General features: G+C 34.5%; 1 protein-coding gene across 12 annotated transcripts in view; it reads left to right on the top strand.

The window, feature by feature from the left end:
* Positions 1–20,632, top strand: part of KCNT2 (potassium sodium-activated channel subfamily T member 2) — a 363,773-nt gene that overhangs the window by 271,393 nt on the left and 71,748 nt on the right. For 10 of the 12 annotated variants that reach the window (XR_006706948.1, XR_006706947.1, XM_045456160.1 and 7 more), the window contains 3 exons: positions 46–218; positions 9,295–9,366; positions 12,749–12,883. Coding sequence is in view for 10 of the 12 variants with exons in the window: in XM_045456160.1 (XP_045312116.1) it covers positions 46–218; positions 9,295–9,366; positions 12,749–12,883 (380 nt within the window). In the remaining 2 variants the exon portion in view is untranslated. The remainder of the gene's footprint in view (positions 1–45; positions 219–9,294; positions 9,367–12,748; positions 12,884–20,632) is intronic. The other 2 variants (XM_045456156.1, XM_045456154.1) reach the window with 1 other exon arrangement.

The raw sequence follows: 20,632 nt of genomic DNA, 5'->3' as shown, positions 1-20,632 counted from the left end.
TGGAGTGTAAAAATGGCATTTCTTTGTATAATTTTTCTTCTCTAGAGTTGCCAGCATAACTACTATGAGGACGCAAAAGCCTATGGATTCAAAAATAAGCTAATTATAGTTGCAGCTGAAACAGCTGGAAATGGATTGTATAATTTTATTGTTCCTCTCAGGGCATATTATAGACCAAAGAAAGAACTTAATCCCATAGTACTGCTATTGGATAACCCGTAAGTATATTTTAAAATACCCAAACAAGACAAAGAGTTTTTAACATTATATCAAAAATAATTTACTTTAATTTGCTTAGAATATTTTAAATCAGATACATTATGGCACATGATTCATTGGGAGGTATATTTTGTGCTAAAACAATCACTGAATATGGTTATGTTTCACAAATACTACTTGAAACATCCCTGGAGCACTCTGAGCATCTTATTTAAAACTATTTTGCAAGTTGTTATCACTCAATATCAATGGGAAAGACGCCATTGAAATAATTATAGTTATTTTCTTTAAGTTAATCAGCTAGCCTGGAAAATTTCTGCCAAAACTAGACAAATTTCTTGTCTTTTGAAAGAACCATTAATTATCAGCTAAGCATATTAATGATCCATTCTTATGTGATAGTATGATACATAATTATAAGTTATTATGATTCTTCCACTGTTAAAACATACATTCTATACCATAATTAATGCTTTACCATGTTCATTTATTTTGAAAACGTGGGATTGATATACTCTTGTGAGATAAGACTACTTAAGCATTTCACAATTCTTATGCAAATATAAATGTGGGTCACTGAATGTTATGGTCAACCCATTGTGTCCTAAAATTATGATATTCCTCTCTGTGACTCAAAATTGGTAGCAGATGGTTCTTAGATCAATACCATATTTTAGGATCCTCCAACTCTCCTCTTAAATTCCAAAGTGATACAAAATTTCAGGATAAACTAAATGAGGCCAAAATCTGTTGCCTTGTTCTGCCTTTAAAATTTATCAAAAGAAGTTTTTCAAAACAGAAATATCTTTTCACTATTTTAACTTAGTGATATTGTTTATTCTGAATATACCAATATCAAGACACTCATTGATACGTCTTTTTTAGCATCATTATTGCAATGATAACTCTAAAAATTGAGAACACTCTAGAGGTTTCAGTTGAAGAATTTTCAGGTATGATGAGTCAGTGACTTTCCTGTTATCACTTTGGCATCCAAGGAAAGATTAGGTAAATTTAGGGCAGGTATGGGGAAGCAGAAACTTGGATTTGATGTCAGAAGAAATTAAAGCTTAATGAAACAAATCTTAGGAGGATGAAAGTTGGGTTGCGGGATGGGTATGGCAATGGAGTGGTTGTAAAATACCTCCAAGGCCTTTGAATGTATCCCTAATTCTAGAACCTCTTTGGCAGGAAGTTCTAAGGGACTGGTTGAACTGGCACACAAGAAATGCTCAATTGGCCCTGTGAATTGTAACACATCAGGTTTTGGCTCTTTGTGCTTTTGGTGTGTTTGTTCCCTTAGAGATAGTATTTAAGGTAGGTGCATTTTCAAATTGATTGCCTTAGAACATCCTCATCTTGTATGGCTTGGATCGAAGTGGATCAACTGAGGCCCCAGAATACAGAGAGAAAGATAGGAAGAGGCTTGAAAAAGAAGTATCCCTGTGGTAAAGCAAGGGGTAAAAACTGACCTTTCCCCTGCTTTACGTTATTTCAAGGTAAAATTTCTTGTTCTAATGTGTAAATCTAATTGGGTTCCTGGACCCAGTTTCAATGTGTGTATGTGTTGGTGGGTGGTTTCCCACATCCCCAGCAAGCAATACCCGAGACCAGCTGGGTGTCCTACAATTCAAGTCAATTCTAACACTACTGTCTGGGTTAAGGGTTCCACAGGTTAAGAATTCAGTCCTACAAGATTACTTCCTCCATTCAGAAGCCAATCACAAGCTCAGCTTATCATCTGTGTTTCTGCCCAACCAGCTATAGACTGGAGGTTCCAGTGACCCCCTCCTTGGACTTGAGGTGCTACTCACAAGTCCAGGTTGTTAGCTATATTTCTTTCTTTTTTTTTTAAGTTTTTTTTTTTTTTGACAGAGAGAGAGCACAAGTGGGGGAGGAACAGAGAGAGAGAGAGAGAGAGAGAGAGAGAGAGAGAGAGAGTCTCAAGCAGTCTCCACACTGTTAGCACAGAGCCCAACATGGGTTTGAACCCATGAACCATGAGATCATGACCTGAGCCAAAATCAGGAGTCAGACATTTAACTGCCTGAGCCATTTAGGTGCCCCTTTATACTTTTGACCAACAGACTAGAAATCAGAGTTCCCTACTCAAGTTCCATTAATTTCCTAGAAGAGCTCATAGAACTCAAACGTTTACTTCCTGGATTACTGGTTTACTATAAAAAGATATAACTCAGGAACAGCCAGATGGAGTTGATGCATAGGGCAAGGTATGGGGAAAGGGCATTGAGTGTCCACACCCTGTCTGAGGGCACCACTATTGCCAAATTTCCATGGGTTTACCAACCTAAAAGTTCCTCAGACTCCTTCCTTTGGGTTTTTATGGAGGGGTCATTACATAGGTAGGCATAATTGGTCAAATCATTGGTCATTTGTTGTTGAACTCAAACTCTAGCCCCTCTCCCCTTCTCAGAAATCAGGGTATGGGACTAAAAGTTCCAACCCTATATTCATGGTTTGTTCCCCTGACAACAAGCCCCCAAAAGAGGTGGTTCCCAGAAGTCACCTCATTAATATCAACCTGGTTGTGATGGAAAGGGGCTTGTTATGAATAACAAGACACCCATTGTACATCTATGGCTCTGAAGTGATATCAGGAACTGAGGACAAGAGAACAAACATTATGACAAAAAATGTTCCCATTCTCCTTTCCTCAGGAAATTCCGAGGGTTTTGGGAGCTATGATCCAAGAATCATGGATGATCTGAATGTCCAAATATATATATCTTATAAGTCACGATATTACACCTCCCAAAAGAATCTATATCTCCAAATTTTGGAGTGGTGTTTACTCCATGGAATAGAGATGGACTTTTCTCTGTTTTAATATCTAGTCTTATTAGGTAATCCCATGTCAGCATCATTAATCCTCCTGTGTCTACCTTATTATCCCATTGAGCAGGTGGCAGGGTCTAGAGTTCCTTCATGTGTGTGTCTTATGTAGATTTTTGAATGGTTATATCTAAATCAGTCCCTTTTTGTTTAGTTCTGAATAAATAAGTTGCCAAAATGCCCAATTACTGATGGATTGGTTGAATGATTGATTTGTAATTTAGAGTTATAAAAACAATTGGTCGTTTTTATAGTCTTAATTCCTAAATCTGGTCAATCATGGAAAAACCTGAAAACTCTGTTCCTCTTAATTATTGGAAAACTGGTCAGTATTTCTGTATAAATCTAGATGCAGCTTTTAATAGAGAGAGTATTTTGTCTGAATGAGACCATAGAGATCCTTTAATAAAGTCAATATTCTTTACTTCTACCCTCTGTTCATAACAGTAATAATTGTTGAGCACTTATTGCCTGTCAGTCATCATACTGGACACTTTACTTTTATTTTACGTTTGTTCCCCTTAGAAATATATCTATATCATATGCTGATGATTTATCCTCAGAGAGATGTACCAAGCAGCTTAAAATCTCAAAGTTTAGAAGTTACAATGATAACATTTAAATAAACCAGCTTGTGTCACTTGGTTACAGTACTCTTAATTTATAGACAAGGAAAAACAGACCAAAGAAGTTAAATGACTATTCCAAGGTTAGTTCTAGGATTAGAACCTTCTATGTAATTCATACTTCATTGTTCTTTCAACTATATGATGTTGCTTAACTTACAGGTTTTTAACATATGCAAAAAATACAGTGTGAAATCTTTTTAGAAACAGTAATATATTTTAACTGGATTATTTTGCATTAAAATTTTTTTGCTTTCCTAATAACTTACATTTTGGAATCCAATTATTCCCATGATGTTTTTTTGTTAGATGACTTTTGTAGGGTTTGACTTTTCTTTCAAAGTGTTAATGATGAAAGTACATGCTGTAATGTTTATTAGCTTCCTGAGTCCTTCCCAAAAGTGATGTCTAACATTTTTATTTGTTGTCCTCTGCTCTTTTGGCCAAGAATGAGAAAATGAAAACTAAACACTAATAAATACTGTTCCAGGAAGTTTTATGCAATCCTTTTTTTTTCAAACAATGAAATGTTTGTTGCTCTGCCATGACTAGTATTTTGTAATCTATCCTACAATGTTACAAAGAAATATGATGCTTTTCTTCTTTAACATATTTCCATGTTATAAGAATATGTATGCTAAGAATTGTATACACTTTTTAAATTACTAGTTTAGTGGGTTTTGACTTTGTTTTAAATTCACATGAGTATTGCTGAAAATAATATTCAGTACATGGCTATTTATTTATTTATTTATTTTTAATTTTTTTTTTCAACGTTTATTTATTTTTGGGACAGAGAGAGACAGAGCATGAACGGGGGAGGGGCAGAGAGAGAGGGAGACACAGAATGGGAAACAGGCTCCAGGCTCTGAGCCATCAGCCCAGAGCCTGACGCGGGGCTCGAACTCACGGACCGCGAGATTGTGACCTGGCTGAAGTCGGACGCTTAACCGACTGCGCCACCCAGGCGCCCCAGTACATGGCTATTTAAGTTGAAAGAACAATTAATTCAGTATAACAAATAAACAATAACAGATGTCATAAGTATGGGATTTTAAGATGTAAATTAAATTGATAATATTCCCAAACATAATATGTCAAAATATGTTTTCATAATGTTTCCAAATAGAAAGACTTGTGGATCTCATCTGATAACTTAATGAAACCCAGTCACAATGGAAAAGATCTTGCATTTGATACTGGCTCATTAGAGCTGGTCTTGATTCTAATTGGTTGGCCATCTGTTTTGTTTGGTCTCTTGTTGTGCTATGCTGATCTTAAATATTTCGATGATCACCACAACCTTCAAGGTCATCTAGTCATCTGATAATACCATTTCATAAAAGAGATGGAGACAAGAGTCAAGAACTTTGGAATATATTGCCCAAAGCTACACAAAGTTGAAGTGCAAGATCCAGGCTTATGTTCCCAAATTTTTACATCTTCTTTCTACAATCCTTTTAGTGCATCAATCTTCTTTTCATATATAGTGTCCAGTAAACTTCAGCTTATTTTAAAAGCAATGATACATTGTCTGATATATCAGAGCCCTTATTAAAGACATTCCATCTTTGGACTCATGGATCTGAGATATGGTCTAAGCTTACTTAACTTCTTGATAAGGCTTTCGCATGTTATCAAATATCTCTAAGCCTCAGTTTTCTCATGTGTAAAATGAGTAGGACATTTATCTGAACAGCTAATTTTGAGACTTTATAAGACAGGGTGTATGAAGCACTAGTGAAATATCTCACTTAGAAAGGCAGTCAGGAAATGTCAGTTGTCCCCCTACCCCCCATACCAATCAAGAAAATGACATTGCCACTATTCAAACTGATAAGTGGATTTGGGTGAAAGCCCAATTAACAATAAAGGGAAATTTATTTTAAGCACTTAAATGAAACTACTTATATATTTTTAAGAAAGGAATAAACTACTTAACAGAATTATGAAATGCTGACAAAATAAACTGTCTCACTATATTCATTCACTTCTTGAATTTGAAATACAAAAATTAAGTCCATCACATTTATTACTTAAATGGGAAATAATGATCTTCAACTTTGCAAATCCATGCAAATCCACAAACCTTTTCACTCCTAACAATCAGTAGCTAATTAACATTTGCATGTAATGGCAATTTTTATAATGAAAGCTTTTGTAAGAATATGATGTTTTAGGCTCATAAACAGTCATCTTTCTTAATATAATTACAGTTAGGTTGCAGATTAATGATGTGCTCACTTTTTTTCTGTTTACTAACATCAATTACGTCTGAGTTTGTTGAATTTTAATTTCTTTTATTACTATTTAGATACAACATGTTTTATTTTAGTCTGTGTACATTTCTTTTGTTCTAGATCTCTTTTCCTCTTTATCTTTTCTTGATTTGAAATACTTTTTGTATATTAAGCAAAAAGAATCTATGAATTTATAAGTAACATATAAATATATAAGTAACACATTTTAAAAAAGTGTTTAGTTTTGAGAGAGAGAGAGAGAGAGAGAGAGAGAGAGTGAGCAGGGAAGGGGCAGAGGAGAGGGAGACAGAGGATCTAAAAGCAGGCTCTGCGATGATAACAGAGAGCCCAATGTGGGACTTCAACTCACAAACCGCGAGATCATGATCTGAGCTGAATTTGGACGCTTAACTGACTGAGGCATCCAGGTGCCCCTAAGTAACCCATTTTTAAATGTTTGTTTCTTTTTTGCTAATTTTTTTGTGATGAGCTTTAGAGTTAAATCTGTAATTATTTTCACTTTTCCATAATGTAATTTCTAACATAGATAGGTCTTCTGTATTTAACATTCAGATAAAAAATGCATACATTTTATTCTATAGCATTGATGGTTTTGTTTTCCTACATTCCATTCTTCATCTGTCCTTTGTTTAGGGTGCAGCATAAGAGTGGGACATTTCCTGTTTTTATTAGAGTTTTATGTTTTTGCTTAGTGTCTTTCAATGTAAAGGTTATGTTTGCCAATTAACTTCAATAATTAGAAAGATTAATCTATTAAGAGCCTATGATATCATTTATGTCACTCATCAATTACTAAGCAGTTTAGTGACATGAACACTGTTGCCAATTTATTTAAATGAGCTAACATAGTACGTACAAATGTACAATTGCTATGTTCTTTATGTTTCAAGTTTCCTTATAAACTAACTTTATCAATAAAAGTAGATGAATCTGTTCGTTATACAAGTTACATTTTGCAAAAAGTATGGCATATAAGATTCTCTACATTAGATATGCTTCATCAAGATTATATATTTACTAGGTTTCAAGGGCTTGATTTACCTTGTAACATAGCTGAATTTGTGTAAGGATGAACTAAGCTAGCATAATGCAGATGCTAATGTAATTTCTGAGGGTGTAGAAGGTTGCTTGCGCATCGTAAATACATGTTTGTGGCAGAATTGCATGTGGCTAAAATTCATGAGTTTCCTAAAACAAGGCAATAATTTTGATGTCTAAGTACCTTTAATGATTCCTACTGGAAAAAGCAACAAAATACAAAGGACATATTTTTATTTTAACTCTAATTGGGAGCATTGGCATAAAGTAAGGACTTAATTTTTGTCCCCAGTGACCCCAGTACTATTTATTACACAGTTTTTCAGTATTTTCATTAAGTTGAGTTATTCAATAACATTATTTACTCTTGCTTTACTAGCCTTTAGAATAGAGAAGATGGCATAAAGAAATTGAAATGATCTGAATGTAAAAGAATGAGTCAGAGTAAAAGTGTGGTTATTCCAGCCAGGGTATGTATCTGCAATTAATAATGAAGAATTATAGATCCATCTCTGTCACATAGATTATTGAGCTACTCACTTTATCTGAGTAGAACTGCAAAGGAGTAAAGAGAGATGAAACAAAATAACAACCAAAAAAAGACACAGGCAAAATGATTTTTCAAACCACCGCAAAATCTCAGTACGGTCCCAATCTTGTGGTGTCCTCACACCTGCTTCTATAAACATGAGGTAGGGGAGGAGAGTCATGGAAGTTATCGAATGAGCAATGAGAATGGCACTTCTAATTTTAAGAAGCGGAGCAGTGCTCAGACCGAACCAGAAGGTTCTATAAAAGACTGCTGCTCGGACTGTATATTGTTATAATATTCATTGAAATGAGCATGCATCATGAGTTTTTAAAATATCTGTATTCTGTGATTCATTAATATCCTTCTATGAATGCTTTGGCATAAATGATTTAAAAACTAATACAGGAAAATGTCATCTAAAGATGTTCATACCAGTATGGTATATAATAGCAAGATATAGGAAATAACCTGTAACTTCAAGAGTTAACAATATGAAAGTGAGAATAATTTATATACTGAATAATTGAGGATTTTAAACATTAATTGTGGTACATTTATAATATGTAATAATATGGGGCCATTTAAAATGACTATGAAGAAATTTAATGTTGAGCTGAATCAACATTACAATAGTATTCTTTGGAAGATTGTCTTTTTAGCTTCACTGTATTGTGCATTCTTTTTCTTTAGAGTTAAAGGTTAAGAGGATGATCAACAGGAAGAAAATAGGTCAGGGAGGAAAAGACTTCATCCAGCTGGGATATTATAGATGCTATCCTTCCCTTTTCCTAGAATTTCCCTCTCCTTCTCTTTTACTGGCAAACATCCAAATTTAATATCACTTCTGTGAAATGATCCCCAATTCTGCTTTCTGAGTGCAATCTATTGTTTTTTTTTTCTGATTAAAACATATATTGTAATTATGTGCTTTTGTACATGTGTTCCGAAAGCTGTATTTTATATAGTAAAAGGTAACATGATATTCTTTTTTGTGTATGCCTTAGTATAGAAATGTTTATTATATAAATATATGGGTACATATATGCTGAGTGAATAGATGCATGAAAGAGTTAATAACTTTATAAAATGAATATAATAGATTAAGTGATTTCTAAGGAAGCATCCAGGTTTATGATTCTTTCCCCAAATATGCCTATAAGTATAGATTTTAATATATATTTGCTCAACAATATACATGGAGTAAGTCAATTATGTAAAGGTGAAATACTTTTAATTTTATATGATACATATGTTACATGGGTGCATATACTATATTTATTGATTAATAGGCTGATACATTAAAAAGGGCATGTTGTAATTGTGTATATCCCTTAGAGAGGTTGCTCTTAATAAGCATGCTAATTTAGTTCTCTATGCTTTGGGCCATCCAAGAAAAAAAATCATTAATTTCTCATTTTACAATTCCTCCTCTGCATGAATAATTTTTAAAGTCATTGATAAGACTTTTTAGTCATAATTAAGGATATCAATTCAGTATTTTTGTAGAATAATGCCATAATGTTTCTGATTTAGAAAGCAGAAATACAACTTGTTTTTATAATATAATATAATAGTACATTGTATTATTCATAACAAGTACAAATGATATTTTCTAATTAATGTTAAGAAAAAAGGCACTTAAAATTAATCTTGTCAACAGTGTTTAGTTTTGGAAATGCAAACTAAGTCAACTTACTTCCTTTCCCTAGAAGCGCTGCCACTGTTGTGACATTGTGTTTCATTTTGTAACCCATCTGCTACTTAGGCCAGATATGCATTTTCTGGATGCAATCTGTTGGTTTCCAATGGTTTACTACATGGTGGGCTCTATTGACAAGTAGGTGACAAAATCTTTGGCGCACTAACTAGTGTGGTGTCCTGTGGTTTGTCCTGTGCTGTGCCCCCGTGTTGCATGATGAGTGTAATTTGCCATTTCAGTATTGCAAATATGGTGTATTTTGCATGCAGAGCTTATGGTCTCGTGTTATACATCTTGTATTCAAACTTCCTAAAGCAGTAATCTGTTGTTGAATTAAAACAAATCTTGCTGCATGAGAATTTTGTCACATTTGTTTAGTTTCTACAGCTATTTTAGTTTTGCACTGTCTGTAGCAATAATGTTACTAAGGGCCGAGGGATAGAGAAAACCTAAAGGTTCAGTGTTGTGATGCATTGATATCATTGTCATAACTTCCGGAAACCTTCAAAATAATTTAGAGATGTTTGTTTTAGGCCAGATTTATAAACTGGAGCATTTCCTTAAGACTTTACTTTATTCTAGTAACATATATCAATCTATAACTTCTAAAAATGTGTTAATTAAAAAGTCAAATGTGTGCAATATGTTAGTATTAAAATACAAATTCTTTTATATGCATGAGCATATAAGAAATATAAAAACTAAAGATCATAAAACTAATATGCATATAAAATGTGTTAGCTACCCATTAAAAACAAAATGTCTACCAGAACCGTCGAAACAAAATGCTAAAAGTTATCAATTAACAACTTTCATGCTTACGTTTTGTCCTGTAGATATTGAAAAAACAAAGTCTTATAACTTTGGAAGTGTGTATTGGCTGTTGGATATATTAAAGACCAAACTAACTTATATCTAGCCTCTAGTCTACATTAATATAATTTACATGATCAATTTTCTTAATACTAACCAACTAAGATGTAGTTAGACACGTTAAAATTACTATTTAAATCTATGAATGTGAAATCAAACTATATTTTATCATTAGTGATGTTACTGTGAAATGATAATATTCTATTAAAATTCATTAGAAAAACAGAATACTTAAAAGATGAATAAACCTCCCATCTGTCTTTGTTGCTGTAAACTATGAAATGAATTCTTCCTCTATAAAAGTGTTTATGTTGAGACAAAGAACTGAGAGGGTCAAGTTCCTATGAATGGAGAAAAAAGCAGGATTGGCAGCAAGTTGATAATTATTGAAGCTGGGTTGGGTGATTGAAATATGGAGGTTCACTGTGTTATTCTCTTTTGCCAATGTTTGAAATTTCCCTTAAAAAAACAGACACACCTTTGAATGAATTAAAACCCATTCACAACACTGCCATATACTCATACATTCACATTGTAGTTCTTGGGAAGGAAGGCTTAGAGAAGGGTACAAAGGAAGTTGTTTCCTCTTGAGATTATCTTTTTTTCAATATTAACTTTTATCTTAGTCAGCCATCTGGTGGCCAAACTGTGTAAAGCAACTGTGCTGAATAAAAAAATAGGCAAGTGGCTTTGCAGAGAGGATAGTGTGGAAAAATCATGATAGACATGGCATTATAATTCATTGGTAGCATAATAAAGATAAAAAAGGAATAAAATGTAATATTAAATGGATATAAAAATAAGTGATTCAAAGTTAAAACATGAAGAACAAAATGTTTCTATGTGTTTCTGAAATGCCATTCCAATTTTATGTATTTTCTACAGATTTAAACTTGTACTTAATCATAATTACTAAAATCATTTGCCTAGGTTATATGTGAACTACAGCAGCCAATATTTTGAGTATGGAATTAACTGATACATATAGGTGTAGGTAACTATTAGCTATTTGGCACAGGTACTTACAGTGAAATTTTTTGTCAAGTTTCAACCTCATTGATTTATTACTAATGAAATATTCATTTTTCTGTCATAACTTTTATGTGTATATCCTTTTCCAGTCACGCTTACCTTCTTCCACCTTATCTGTCCCTCTTTTTATGTAGATAATTATAATGGAGAGATGATTTTTTTTTAATTGGGGAGAAGGATTTTAAGAGCTGACATAGAAAGCGACTTAAAATTATAATAAAGTGAATTGAAGGCATCGTTTTTATGGCCCATAAGGGACTATATAACATTAATTTTCTACCTATTTCTTTGTTTTTAAAAAATGTATTTTAATAGACCTAAGAACAATTATGAATTTCTTAGTTAAAAGGAACATCCAAATAAAGTATTTCTAGGGATTTAAACTTGATCATCATATTGATTGGATATTGTGGTACTGGCCCCTCTTACCATAGGAAATTTATTTGGAATAACATTCTGTTTCCATAGTTTTAGCCATAAAATCTTTGCCACAGAGCATTGTTCCTGATCCAAGCAAAATATTTTTTCTGAACTACCCCTGGGGATCTTGGACTCAGAGCTTTGGTAATACTCTTTCACCTCATAACAGAATAAGAAATCCCACCTCCTTCCTTATCATAAGAAGAAAACAGTTCCCTCTAAAGTAACGTGGCTAGTTCAACCAATCACACACTTGGAAAATATCCTCAGGGAACTGACCCTTCAATTGAAGAATTTAAAAGGAACTACTGTTCTTTAAGGTCTACACTGTCTTCAGTCAACTTTTTACCAACAACATTCTTACACTCATTCAAATTTAGTCTCCTTTATCTACTTCAGCCCTATTTTTCTAGTTTGTATGAAGCAGAGGCAGTGAGATAATGGTTTCCTTGTTTCAGCTTTAATGGTAACATTTTCTTTTAATTCAGTGGGAAACTGCTAGTTTTTATCAGTGATAGGGGAGAAGACTGACTATTATAATTCACAGGAACTTGTATCTAGTTTAGCAATTATTTCATGCAACTAAAGAAATTAGGTTATTCAATCGGTTGCTCAAAAACTAAATGGTAAATGGTAAGTTTGAATACAACTGGTATTTATATATTTTTCATGCTCGTGGCTGTGTTGAACCAATCTTTAACACATAGCTCTCACAAAGAGATAATCCACATTTGAGAATATTTCATAGTTTAACATTTCTTTGTTGGGCTAGACCATCTAAGGTAATATGAGTATTCATCTCTACTCTTACCAAAAGTACTGTAGGGATAAAGAAGATGTAAATGTCATGTCTTTGAAATAGTGAGAGAAAAGTTCTGATATGCTTTATTTCTATTTGATTGCAAAATGGGTGTTTTCCGTGTTTTCCTTATATAATTAATAAATATTATTTAAAAATTCTTAAAGCATAGTGCTTTGAAACAGTTAAGATCTAATGAAACATAAACAGCTCAAAAATACAAATTATTTAATATCTGTAGAGAATGTATTATAATCTCCATTAACATCTACCAGGGCAAACTCTGTGAAAGCCATCTATGAGGGCAACCTATACAAGTGTAGTGGGTAAGCAAGCACTGATCTTAGTACTGTGATTTATTGAAAGTCCATTTTCCTCTGTTGATTTTTATCAAAGCCTAGATGATTTACTCAGGTGTGGAGTGACTTTCGCTGCCAACATGGTGGTTGTGGACAAAGAGAGTACCATGAGTGCCGAGGAAGACTACATGGCAGATGCCAAAACGATTGTAAACGTGCAGACCCTTTTCAGGTAACTGTCTGAATAGCTCTGCCCTGTTGTCTACTTACTGCTAAATATCTGTGAAATATTTGACTCTGAGTCTGTATAAAAGGAGTGAACATGAGATACTTACCCTGAAGTTATGTTCATTCATTCAATCCAAAAGCAAATACTTATTTAACATCTAATATATGACTGGCACTATATGTTTAATTTTTTTAATTTTTTTTAAGTTTATTTACTTATTTTGAGACAAGGGGGTGGGACAGAGAAAGAGGGAGAGAGAGAATCTCAAGCAGGCTCCACACTATCAGTGCATATCCTGGCTTGGGGCTTGAACTCACAAACTGTGAGATCATGACCTGAGCCAATGTCAGGAGTTGGACACTCAACCCACTGAGCCAGCCAGGCACCCCACCATGTGTTTAAGTTTTAATGCAGGATCATCATTCTTTTAAAAATAAATAGAATAATAAGTCTGTTTTTTTTTGTATAGTTTAACATAACAAATTCTAAATCCTGTGCTGTAGTAGTCATGATTTGTGACAGACCATGTATGTTACAATTTTGGTTTTATGCCTGGTAGTGGCCAATAGTACGCGTTTACAAACTGGATTACTAGGAATGAAATATTGTAAGACTGTGAACAGGTAATTTACCCACGTTAGGAGCCAAGTCATAACTCATCCAGATAGGAATTTTCTTTATGGTTATCTTTGAGTAACAGTGAAAACCAAAGAAAAGGTCATGCTATAAGCAAAGTCAAAAACTCCCCTGTAAATGAAGACATCTATGTCACTTGAATGGTTCTTTCTGAAATCATTTTAAAATTTAAATATCTAAAAGATCATTATTTCAGTTTCATGATTTTTGCACAAGGCCAAAGGACATACCTGAGCTACCAAATTATGGAAGTAAATAAAACAATCTGAACTCCATCATCATCTCCCATCACTCCACCTTTATAACCTTTATATTGTAGCAAAGCATATACTGAGGGTAATTTTCAGTTTATAGTTTGAGTTTAGAATTCAGAAGAGAGAGGCTAGATGTGAGTCCCACTTAAGTTGATTATTTACTATATGATCTTGGGCAAATTACTTTCCTTCTCTAAACCTCAATGTCTTAATCACAAAGTTGATTGGAATTTAAAAATATATAATGCTGTAGCACGTGACTGGTAGTTTTCAATTATTCAGTGAAGGCTACTGTAATATTAGCACTCTCATGATCGCTTTCATCTGACAGAGTGGAAAAGCCACAGACCTTGGAACAATATAACAACAAACTTCATCTGTCCCAGAGGTGCTAGTAGACACTTTGTGACCTCAAGCATATTTCTTAACTTCATAGAAATTCAGTTTCTCTCATGTATAAAATGCATGTGGACAATTGTTAACCCTTCTTGCAGTGTTAATGTGAAGACTGGAAATTAGGTATATAAAGAGTCTGTTTTCCAGCATCTGGAAAATTTACTCTGAACTTGCATGAGAAAGTCTTGTTTCAGAAGGAGAACAAATGTACCCTCTAAAGTTACTGTAATGAGGCGGTTCATTTAGAATAAGGCTGACTAGTTCTTGAGCTATATGAAATAGTACAATTAAAGGGAGAATAGCACATGTTTAAAATATGACAGATATGTAAGTAATTTTTTTCTCTAGAGAATGCAAAAGGATATTATAGGGTATAAAATTAATTTAGAAGGATGAGATTTACAGCCAGTGAACAACGTAACATCATCCTTTTTATTCCCTGTGTGGCAAAAGCTAGTTATATTTTTAACAAGAGAGGATCTTTGGTTCTTTTGATTAAACATACCATTTTAGCTTTCAACTTATCATGAGTTTATTTCTATTATGGTAAAGTTTCTATTGATCTACTTTTATTATATATACTATGAATGAATAATTTTGATTTTAAGATAACAATCAATCAATCAATCAATAATAAATCCCCATCTTACTGAGCGATGCAAAGGCTCTAATATTTTTGAATTAACTGACCAGAATAACTAAGGGTAGATATACATGTAGTGATATTACCATTATTTCACTAAGTACATAACAATATTTTCCAAGAAAACAGTTCTGTGAAACATTTTTTATGGGGTAATCCATGAGCTCCTAATCTAAACTAGTGCTAAACTAGGCTAGTCTTATATAATAAAGTGCAAAAGTAAGACACACATGGATCCCCATAATGTACTGAATGTTATTTATATAGATAAATGACCAAAACTATGCAAATTTATTAGTTTCATCGTATAGGTGCAGTCAGTTACCACCCTTGAGGTCACCCACATTCCTTGAAGATTTTAGTTCCTGATTCACTGTGACTCTAGAAATCCTGCTTCTATCATAATTCTTGATGGTATCAGCAATCCTACATAGATGATCTTTTCAGTGTTTTACCTTAGCCACCTGTTCTCATGGTCGTAGCCTTTACCTTGAAGTAACAATGATTTTACCCTCCTTCTTTTCAGTTTCATTCAGTTCTCTGAGTACTACTACTCTGAGTACTATTGGGGGTATTTCTTCTAATACCCTCAATCTTAGCAGCCTTTTGTCTCCACTAGAACCTACTATCCACTGGTTCTGCTACCTTTTCACTGTCCTTAGTCATCTGAGGGCTTTTCTTCCATGCTTAACAGATTAAGTTCCAATATCAATCATTATAATCACTCCTGTGCTGAAACCCTGAATTAGTGTCCGCTAATTACTGATTAGTGTCCGCTACTGTGGACTGACACCGATCTTAACTCTCTTTCCTGTCTCCCTTCCTCCGCCCTCAGTTTTCTATCCTTTCAGCTTCTCTGCCCATCACCTTGCATGAAATTTCTTAGAGACAGATGACAAAATTCCAGAGGTAGGATCCAGTTATCTTCATAAGTGAGCAACAGGCAATCAGAAATCCCGTCATAGTGGCTGGATACCAAGCTATTTAGGATTAAAGCTTAAGGCTCCATCTCTAAGAGAACACTGAGTATATGAAAGTCAATAGTGTTAAAAATGATTGAAGAAGACTAGTTAAGTGATACAAACAGACTGTATTTAACATTTCACGAAGTGGGCAGTCTCCATTCTCAAGGATCCAGACAACTACAAAATGGAGTGTGAGGGAGGCAGCTTTTATGGGATAAAGAGTAAGGAATAAGAAAGAGAAAAACAAAAAACGAGTAAGGAACAAAAAACAAGGAAATAAGTATAGACCCCAGAGTTGGCTTGGCATTTTGGGATTGGCTGACTGGATATATTGTGTTTCTGGTCAAGTGGAATATTTACAGGTATCAAGTAACAAACCTAAAACAATTTAGTAACGAGTTTGATATTTTTTAAAAAAATGTTTATTTATTTATTTTGAGAGAGAGAGAGAGAGAGAAAGAAAGAGTGAGCACGGGAGGGGCAGAGAGAGAAGAAGAGAGGGAATCCCAGGAAGGCTTTGTTCTATCAGGGCAGAGACCAAAGTGGGGTTTGATCCCATAAACCATGAGATCATGACCTGAGCCAAAATCAGGAGTCAGACACCTAACCAGCTGAGCCACCCAGATGTCCCAAGTTTGATATTTTTTCATCAGCGGAAAGCAGCCTGTGAATTGGGGGAGTACAGTGCCTCACAAGCAGTGAGACACTTTCCCGGAGAGATTTTGGGCAAGAGTGAGTTTTATAGAATGTTAGAAGAGGCAACATGGAAACCGGGCATGATGGGCTAGGAGGTCAGGCATTTGCTAAGGCTAGTAATAGATCCTGTTTTCTAGCATAAGCTGAGCTAGCTAAAGCTGAGTTGGAGGATTAGGGTTGGTGTATATTAGGTTTCCTTGATAGATATTTACCAAACGTACAGGCTGACATGTTTAGATTTGTAACATGGGCCAGGCCACTGAGACAGCCTCTGTTTTGTGGGTTCCAAAATACAAATTAACGTTATCACAGAGACAGAAAAGTTATCTAAGTTTTTAGTTTGCTGGCATGGCAACCCAACAGGAGAAGCTCCATTGTGGTCCTAGAATTTTTTTTCAATAATAATATCACGAAAATATCTCAGCCAATCCTTATATCTTCATGAATATCATTAATTTCCTCAAACAAGAGCCAAATTCTAATCTTCTCTGTAGCTGTATATATTAAGCAAGTTAAGATTACCTTCTGCTGTTGCTCTGTATAGAGCAATGCTACATTTTATTAGCATTAGTTTGTAAATGACTGTGTAGTTATTAGTTTGTAAATACCATTTATCTTGATTATTTTGACATTCCATTTTGACATGGGGCATTTTGACCTTTACATTTTCAGCTTTTAAAACTACTAAAGAATATGTTAGAGGAATCTTCAATCTGTGGTTGTATTAGAGTCCAGGACATAAGAATGAGATGGAATTCAAATATGAAATGAAAGCAACAGTGCTCTAGTACTAGTTATTGATAAAAACTGGTATGATTTGTTTTGCTGGCTAGGAATAGGGTTAAATTTGTTGTTATTCAGAAGCTCACAGTACTTGAACCCGTACCTGCCCAGCTTACTATACAGCTTCACTTGACAAGGCCTCTCTTTTGTCCAGATTGTCCAAGGACCTTTCAGAGTTACTCAGTCCCAAAAGACCAAAGGCAAAATAGGAGAAACTCACTAATTCACTAGCAGTATATTTGGGTGGCGGGGCTAGGAAGAATTAGAGAACAGTTGGGGGCATCGGGAGAATTCCTTTTCATCTGGAATTGCATTTATAACTCAAACATAGTTTTGTAATTGAAAACTGGATTACACAATTCAATGTGTCTTTATCCAGTAGGGCAATTATATATTTGCTGGTTTGGCCCTTGCATGTTTCTTCCAGAGGACCTACCCAGGAAGTGTTTTATTTTCCATATCCAGAATCTGAAGCATGACATACAAAGTGTTAACACTCAGATGTTTGATAAACATTCCTTAAGTTTGTTCTGGGATGGCTGGGACAAGAGGGGCCTCCAGCCTCAGCCAAGCTTTGTCACCAGAACAACCTAAGCAGGCCCTGTATTGATCACTTGCCCAAATTTGTTCCTTCACTTGCGATGAGTTTACCTTTGTGGGTTCGGAGTAGTCCTTTATAGTAAGCAGCAAACTCCTTCAGGGACAATCTATTCCAGGGGTTCCAGATTCTCTAGGTAAGAGAGTATCTCTAGTACTTTACTCTGAAGAGATTCCTTGAATCCTAAACAATTGGCCCATCAACCTTAGAGACCATTTCAAAGTACCAAAAACTAGGAGATAAGGTCTTTTCAAGTCAAATATGGCTAAGCCTCTTTCTCTCCTGTGCCTATGGACCTTAGTTTATACATCTAAGAGAAAACACTCATGGGTCATTCTCCTTGAAAGATCTGCTAAGTGAGTGTCTGATTTCCAAATTGAAAGAAAAGCAGGTCCTCACTTTAAAATTTAAGTGTCTCTTGCTAAAGTTTTACCTCACAAGCACTTGGTGTATTGAAAATATTGCCTGTTTTCACATCTTTATGAACAAGTGTTAATATCTAAACTAAATTTAAAGAAGCATGCCAAAATGTGCCTTGAATTAAAACAACCACTTCAAAATGGCCATGTCATCTATCACTATTCTCATTTAACTGAACAAAAAAAGACGATATTGAAAGCAACTTACTGGCTCATCCTATCCTATATAGGAAAAAAAAATGGCCGATTCAAACCAACAGCCTAAGTCTGTGTATCAGGAGAAAGGGAGAGGAGAAAATTAACTCAAGGAGTTGTGAAGCAAATGTTTTTCTAGAGAGCACACAAGATAGATAAACATTAGTTTAATACAGAATGGGTACAAAAGTAAATACTTGCTAATTTTAAAAGATGAACTAAGGTATATTAAAATTTTTTTAATTTATTTGAGCAAAAATCAGTTCAGATTTGTCAGTGCCAGGTAGGAAGTAGTTAGAAACACTCCGTGGACAGGAGTGAGGGGCTTACAGAGAAGAGGCAGAAATAAAGCAAAGAAATAATTGATCAGCTACAGCTTAAGTGGTTGTATTATTTGAGAAAGCCTAGTTGACTGTGATTAGCTGTCCTTTGGTTTTGATTTCTTAACCTTGAGGCATGTATAGGTTGAGGTGTTGATTTGTTTACGTAACCTGCTAAGGTATTAGAGCCATCTCAGTCTAATGGCCTCCTTATTTAATTAACATTAGTTTTGTTTGCATTGTAAAAGTCCAGGAATGATTTAGTTCAGAAGTCTCTTAGGCTGATTTTGTTTTAATATAAAGATATTTTTGCTTTTGATTTTTTTCCTAAAATGTAGCTGATCAAACTGGTAAGATAATTGGTGCTCTGGCAGTGGGAACATTCATTCAAGTCATGGATCTGTGTATTGCAGGAATCAGAGAAACTCATGCATTAACCCCATAGTAGGTCAGGAGGACGTCTACAAACACCTACACTTGTGATTTATTCATGGTATTATTGAGCATCTAGTAAGTTTGGGGACTATACAGAATGCTATGGCTGAGCAGTGCCTAAGGCAGACACAGTGATCAGTAGTGATTAAGTAGTGATAGTCTAAGCAGGGAACATATTAAACAAGAGATTCCAGTAGAGAATTATAAATGTAGCAGCTACTGAAAAGAGTATAGTGTTATACAGGTACAGACAACAAGAATGTATGATCTAGTCCAGTGGATCAAGGAACACCTACCTATTATCTCCTTGAGGAATTTACTCAGTTGTTTACTTGATAGACTAAGCAGGCGAGGAGAGGAGTAGAACATTCCACAAGGGGGCAGCATATCCAAAGGCTCTGAGGTATTGAGGCGGGCAAAGTTGATGACTTGGAGCAGAGCAGGTGGAAGACTGACAACGTGAGGCTGAAGTATTAATCTGCATCAGAATATTCATGGCTTTGTAGAGCACGGTAGCAAGTTGATCTTCATTATAAGAACAACAGGAAGGAAATCACTGAAGGATAGAGTTTAAAAATACTATTTTAGCTACAACATGAAGAGTGGTTTGAGGGGAAAGTAAGAGGAGGGGAGAGCTGTGCAGTTAGAAGACTTGCATCCCCAGGATGCAAAGAGCATAAATGGCAAGTTAAAAAATAAAATCAAAAAAGAATATTGTCTTTATGTTGGCACAAGTAAGATATTATTATTGGCACAATAATCATAGTTATTGAGGAAATGTCATACCTCTGTACGTGGGAAAAGACATAATTGAAAATATTGGTAATGAATATGTATAAATACAAGAATGATTCATTTATGTAGTGCAGAAATATTTTTATTATTTTGATTGGTTTACATAGGTAAAAAAATTACATACAGGAGATATCTGATATCTCAGACTTAAAGTGTTTAAAAAGTATTTTTAAAAGATTAAAATATATTCATATTTATTTTAGTATTGAGAGCCAATTGTAATCTGAAACTGGTTTTTTACATATCTAAGTGAGTCTCTATACCTATATATTAATATATATGTTTGTTATTCTGAAACCTCATTCCTAGCCACCACAACAGATCAAAATTTATAGTGTAGCACACTAACTCCGTTTTTTAATTAAAATATTGTGAACATTTTCCAGATTTGTATGCCCTTATGTTTGTTTTTCTTGAATATATAATTGCAGGTAGTCTCAGACTTCTCCCAGTGGTCTGTCAAGTAGAGTATATGGTGTGTTTTTCATCTTCTATTAGTTAGCATAACTGGGCATGTCTGTCAAAAGTATTTTTTGAATAAATTATACCAAGCAGAGAATTAGTCCATAGAGATTTTGCACCTCTCCACAGTGATGCTTACATCACTCAGTCAGGAC

This window comes from Leopardus geoffroyi, chromosome C3 (assembly GCF_018350155.1).
Source record: "Leopardus geoffroyi isolate Oge1 chromosome C3, O.geoffroyi_Oge1_pat1.0, whole genome shotgun sequence".
In the NCBI taxonomy this organism is placed as follows: domain Eukaryota; kingdom Metazoa; phylum Chordata; class Mammalia; order Carnivora; family Felidae; genus Leopardus; species Leopardus geoffroyi.
This window is presented reverse-complemented; position numbering and strand designations above follow the sequence as displayed.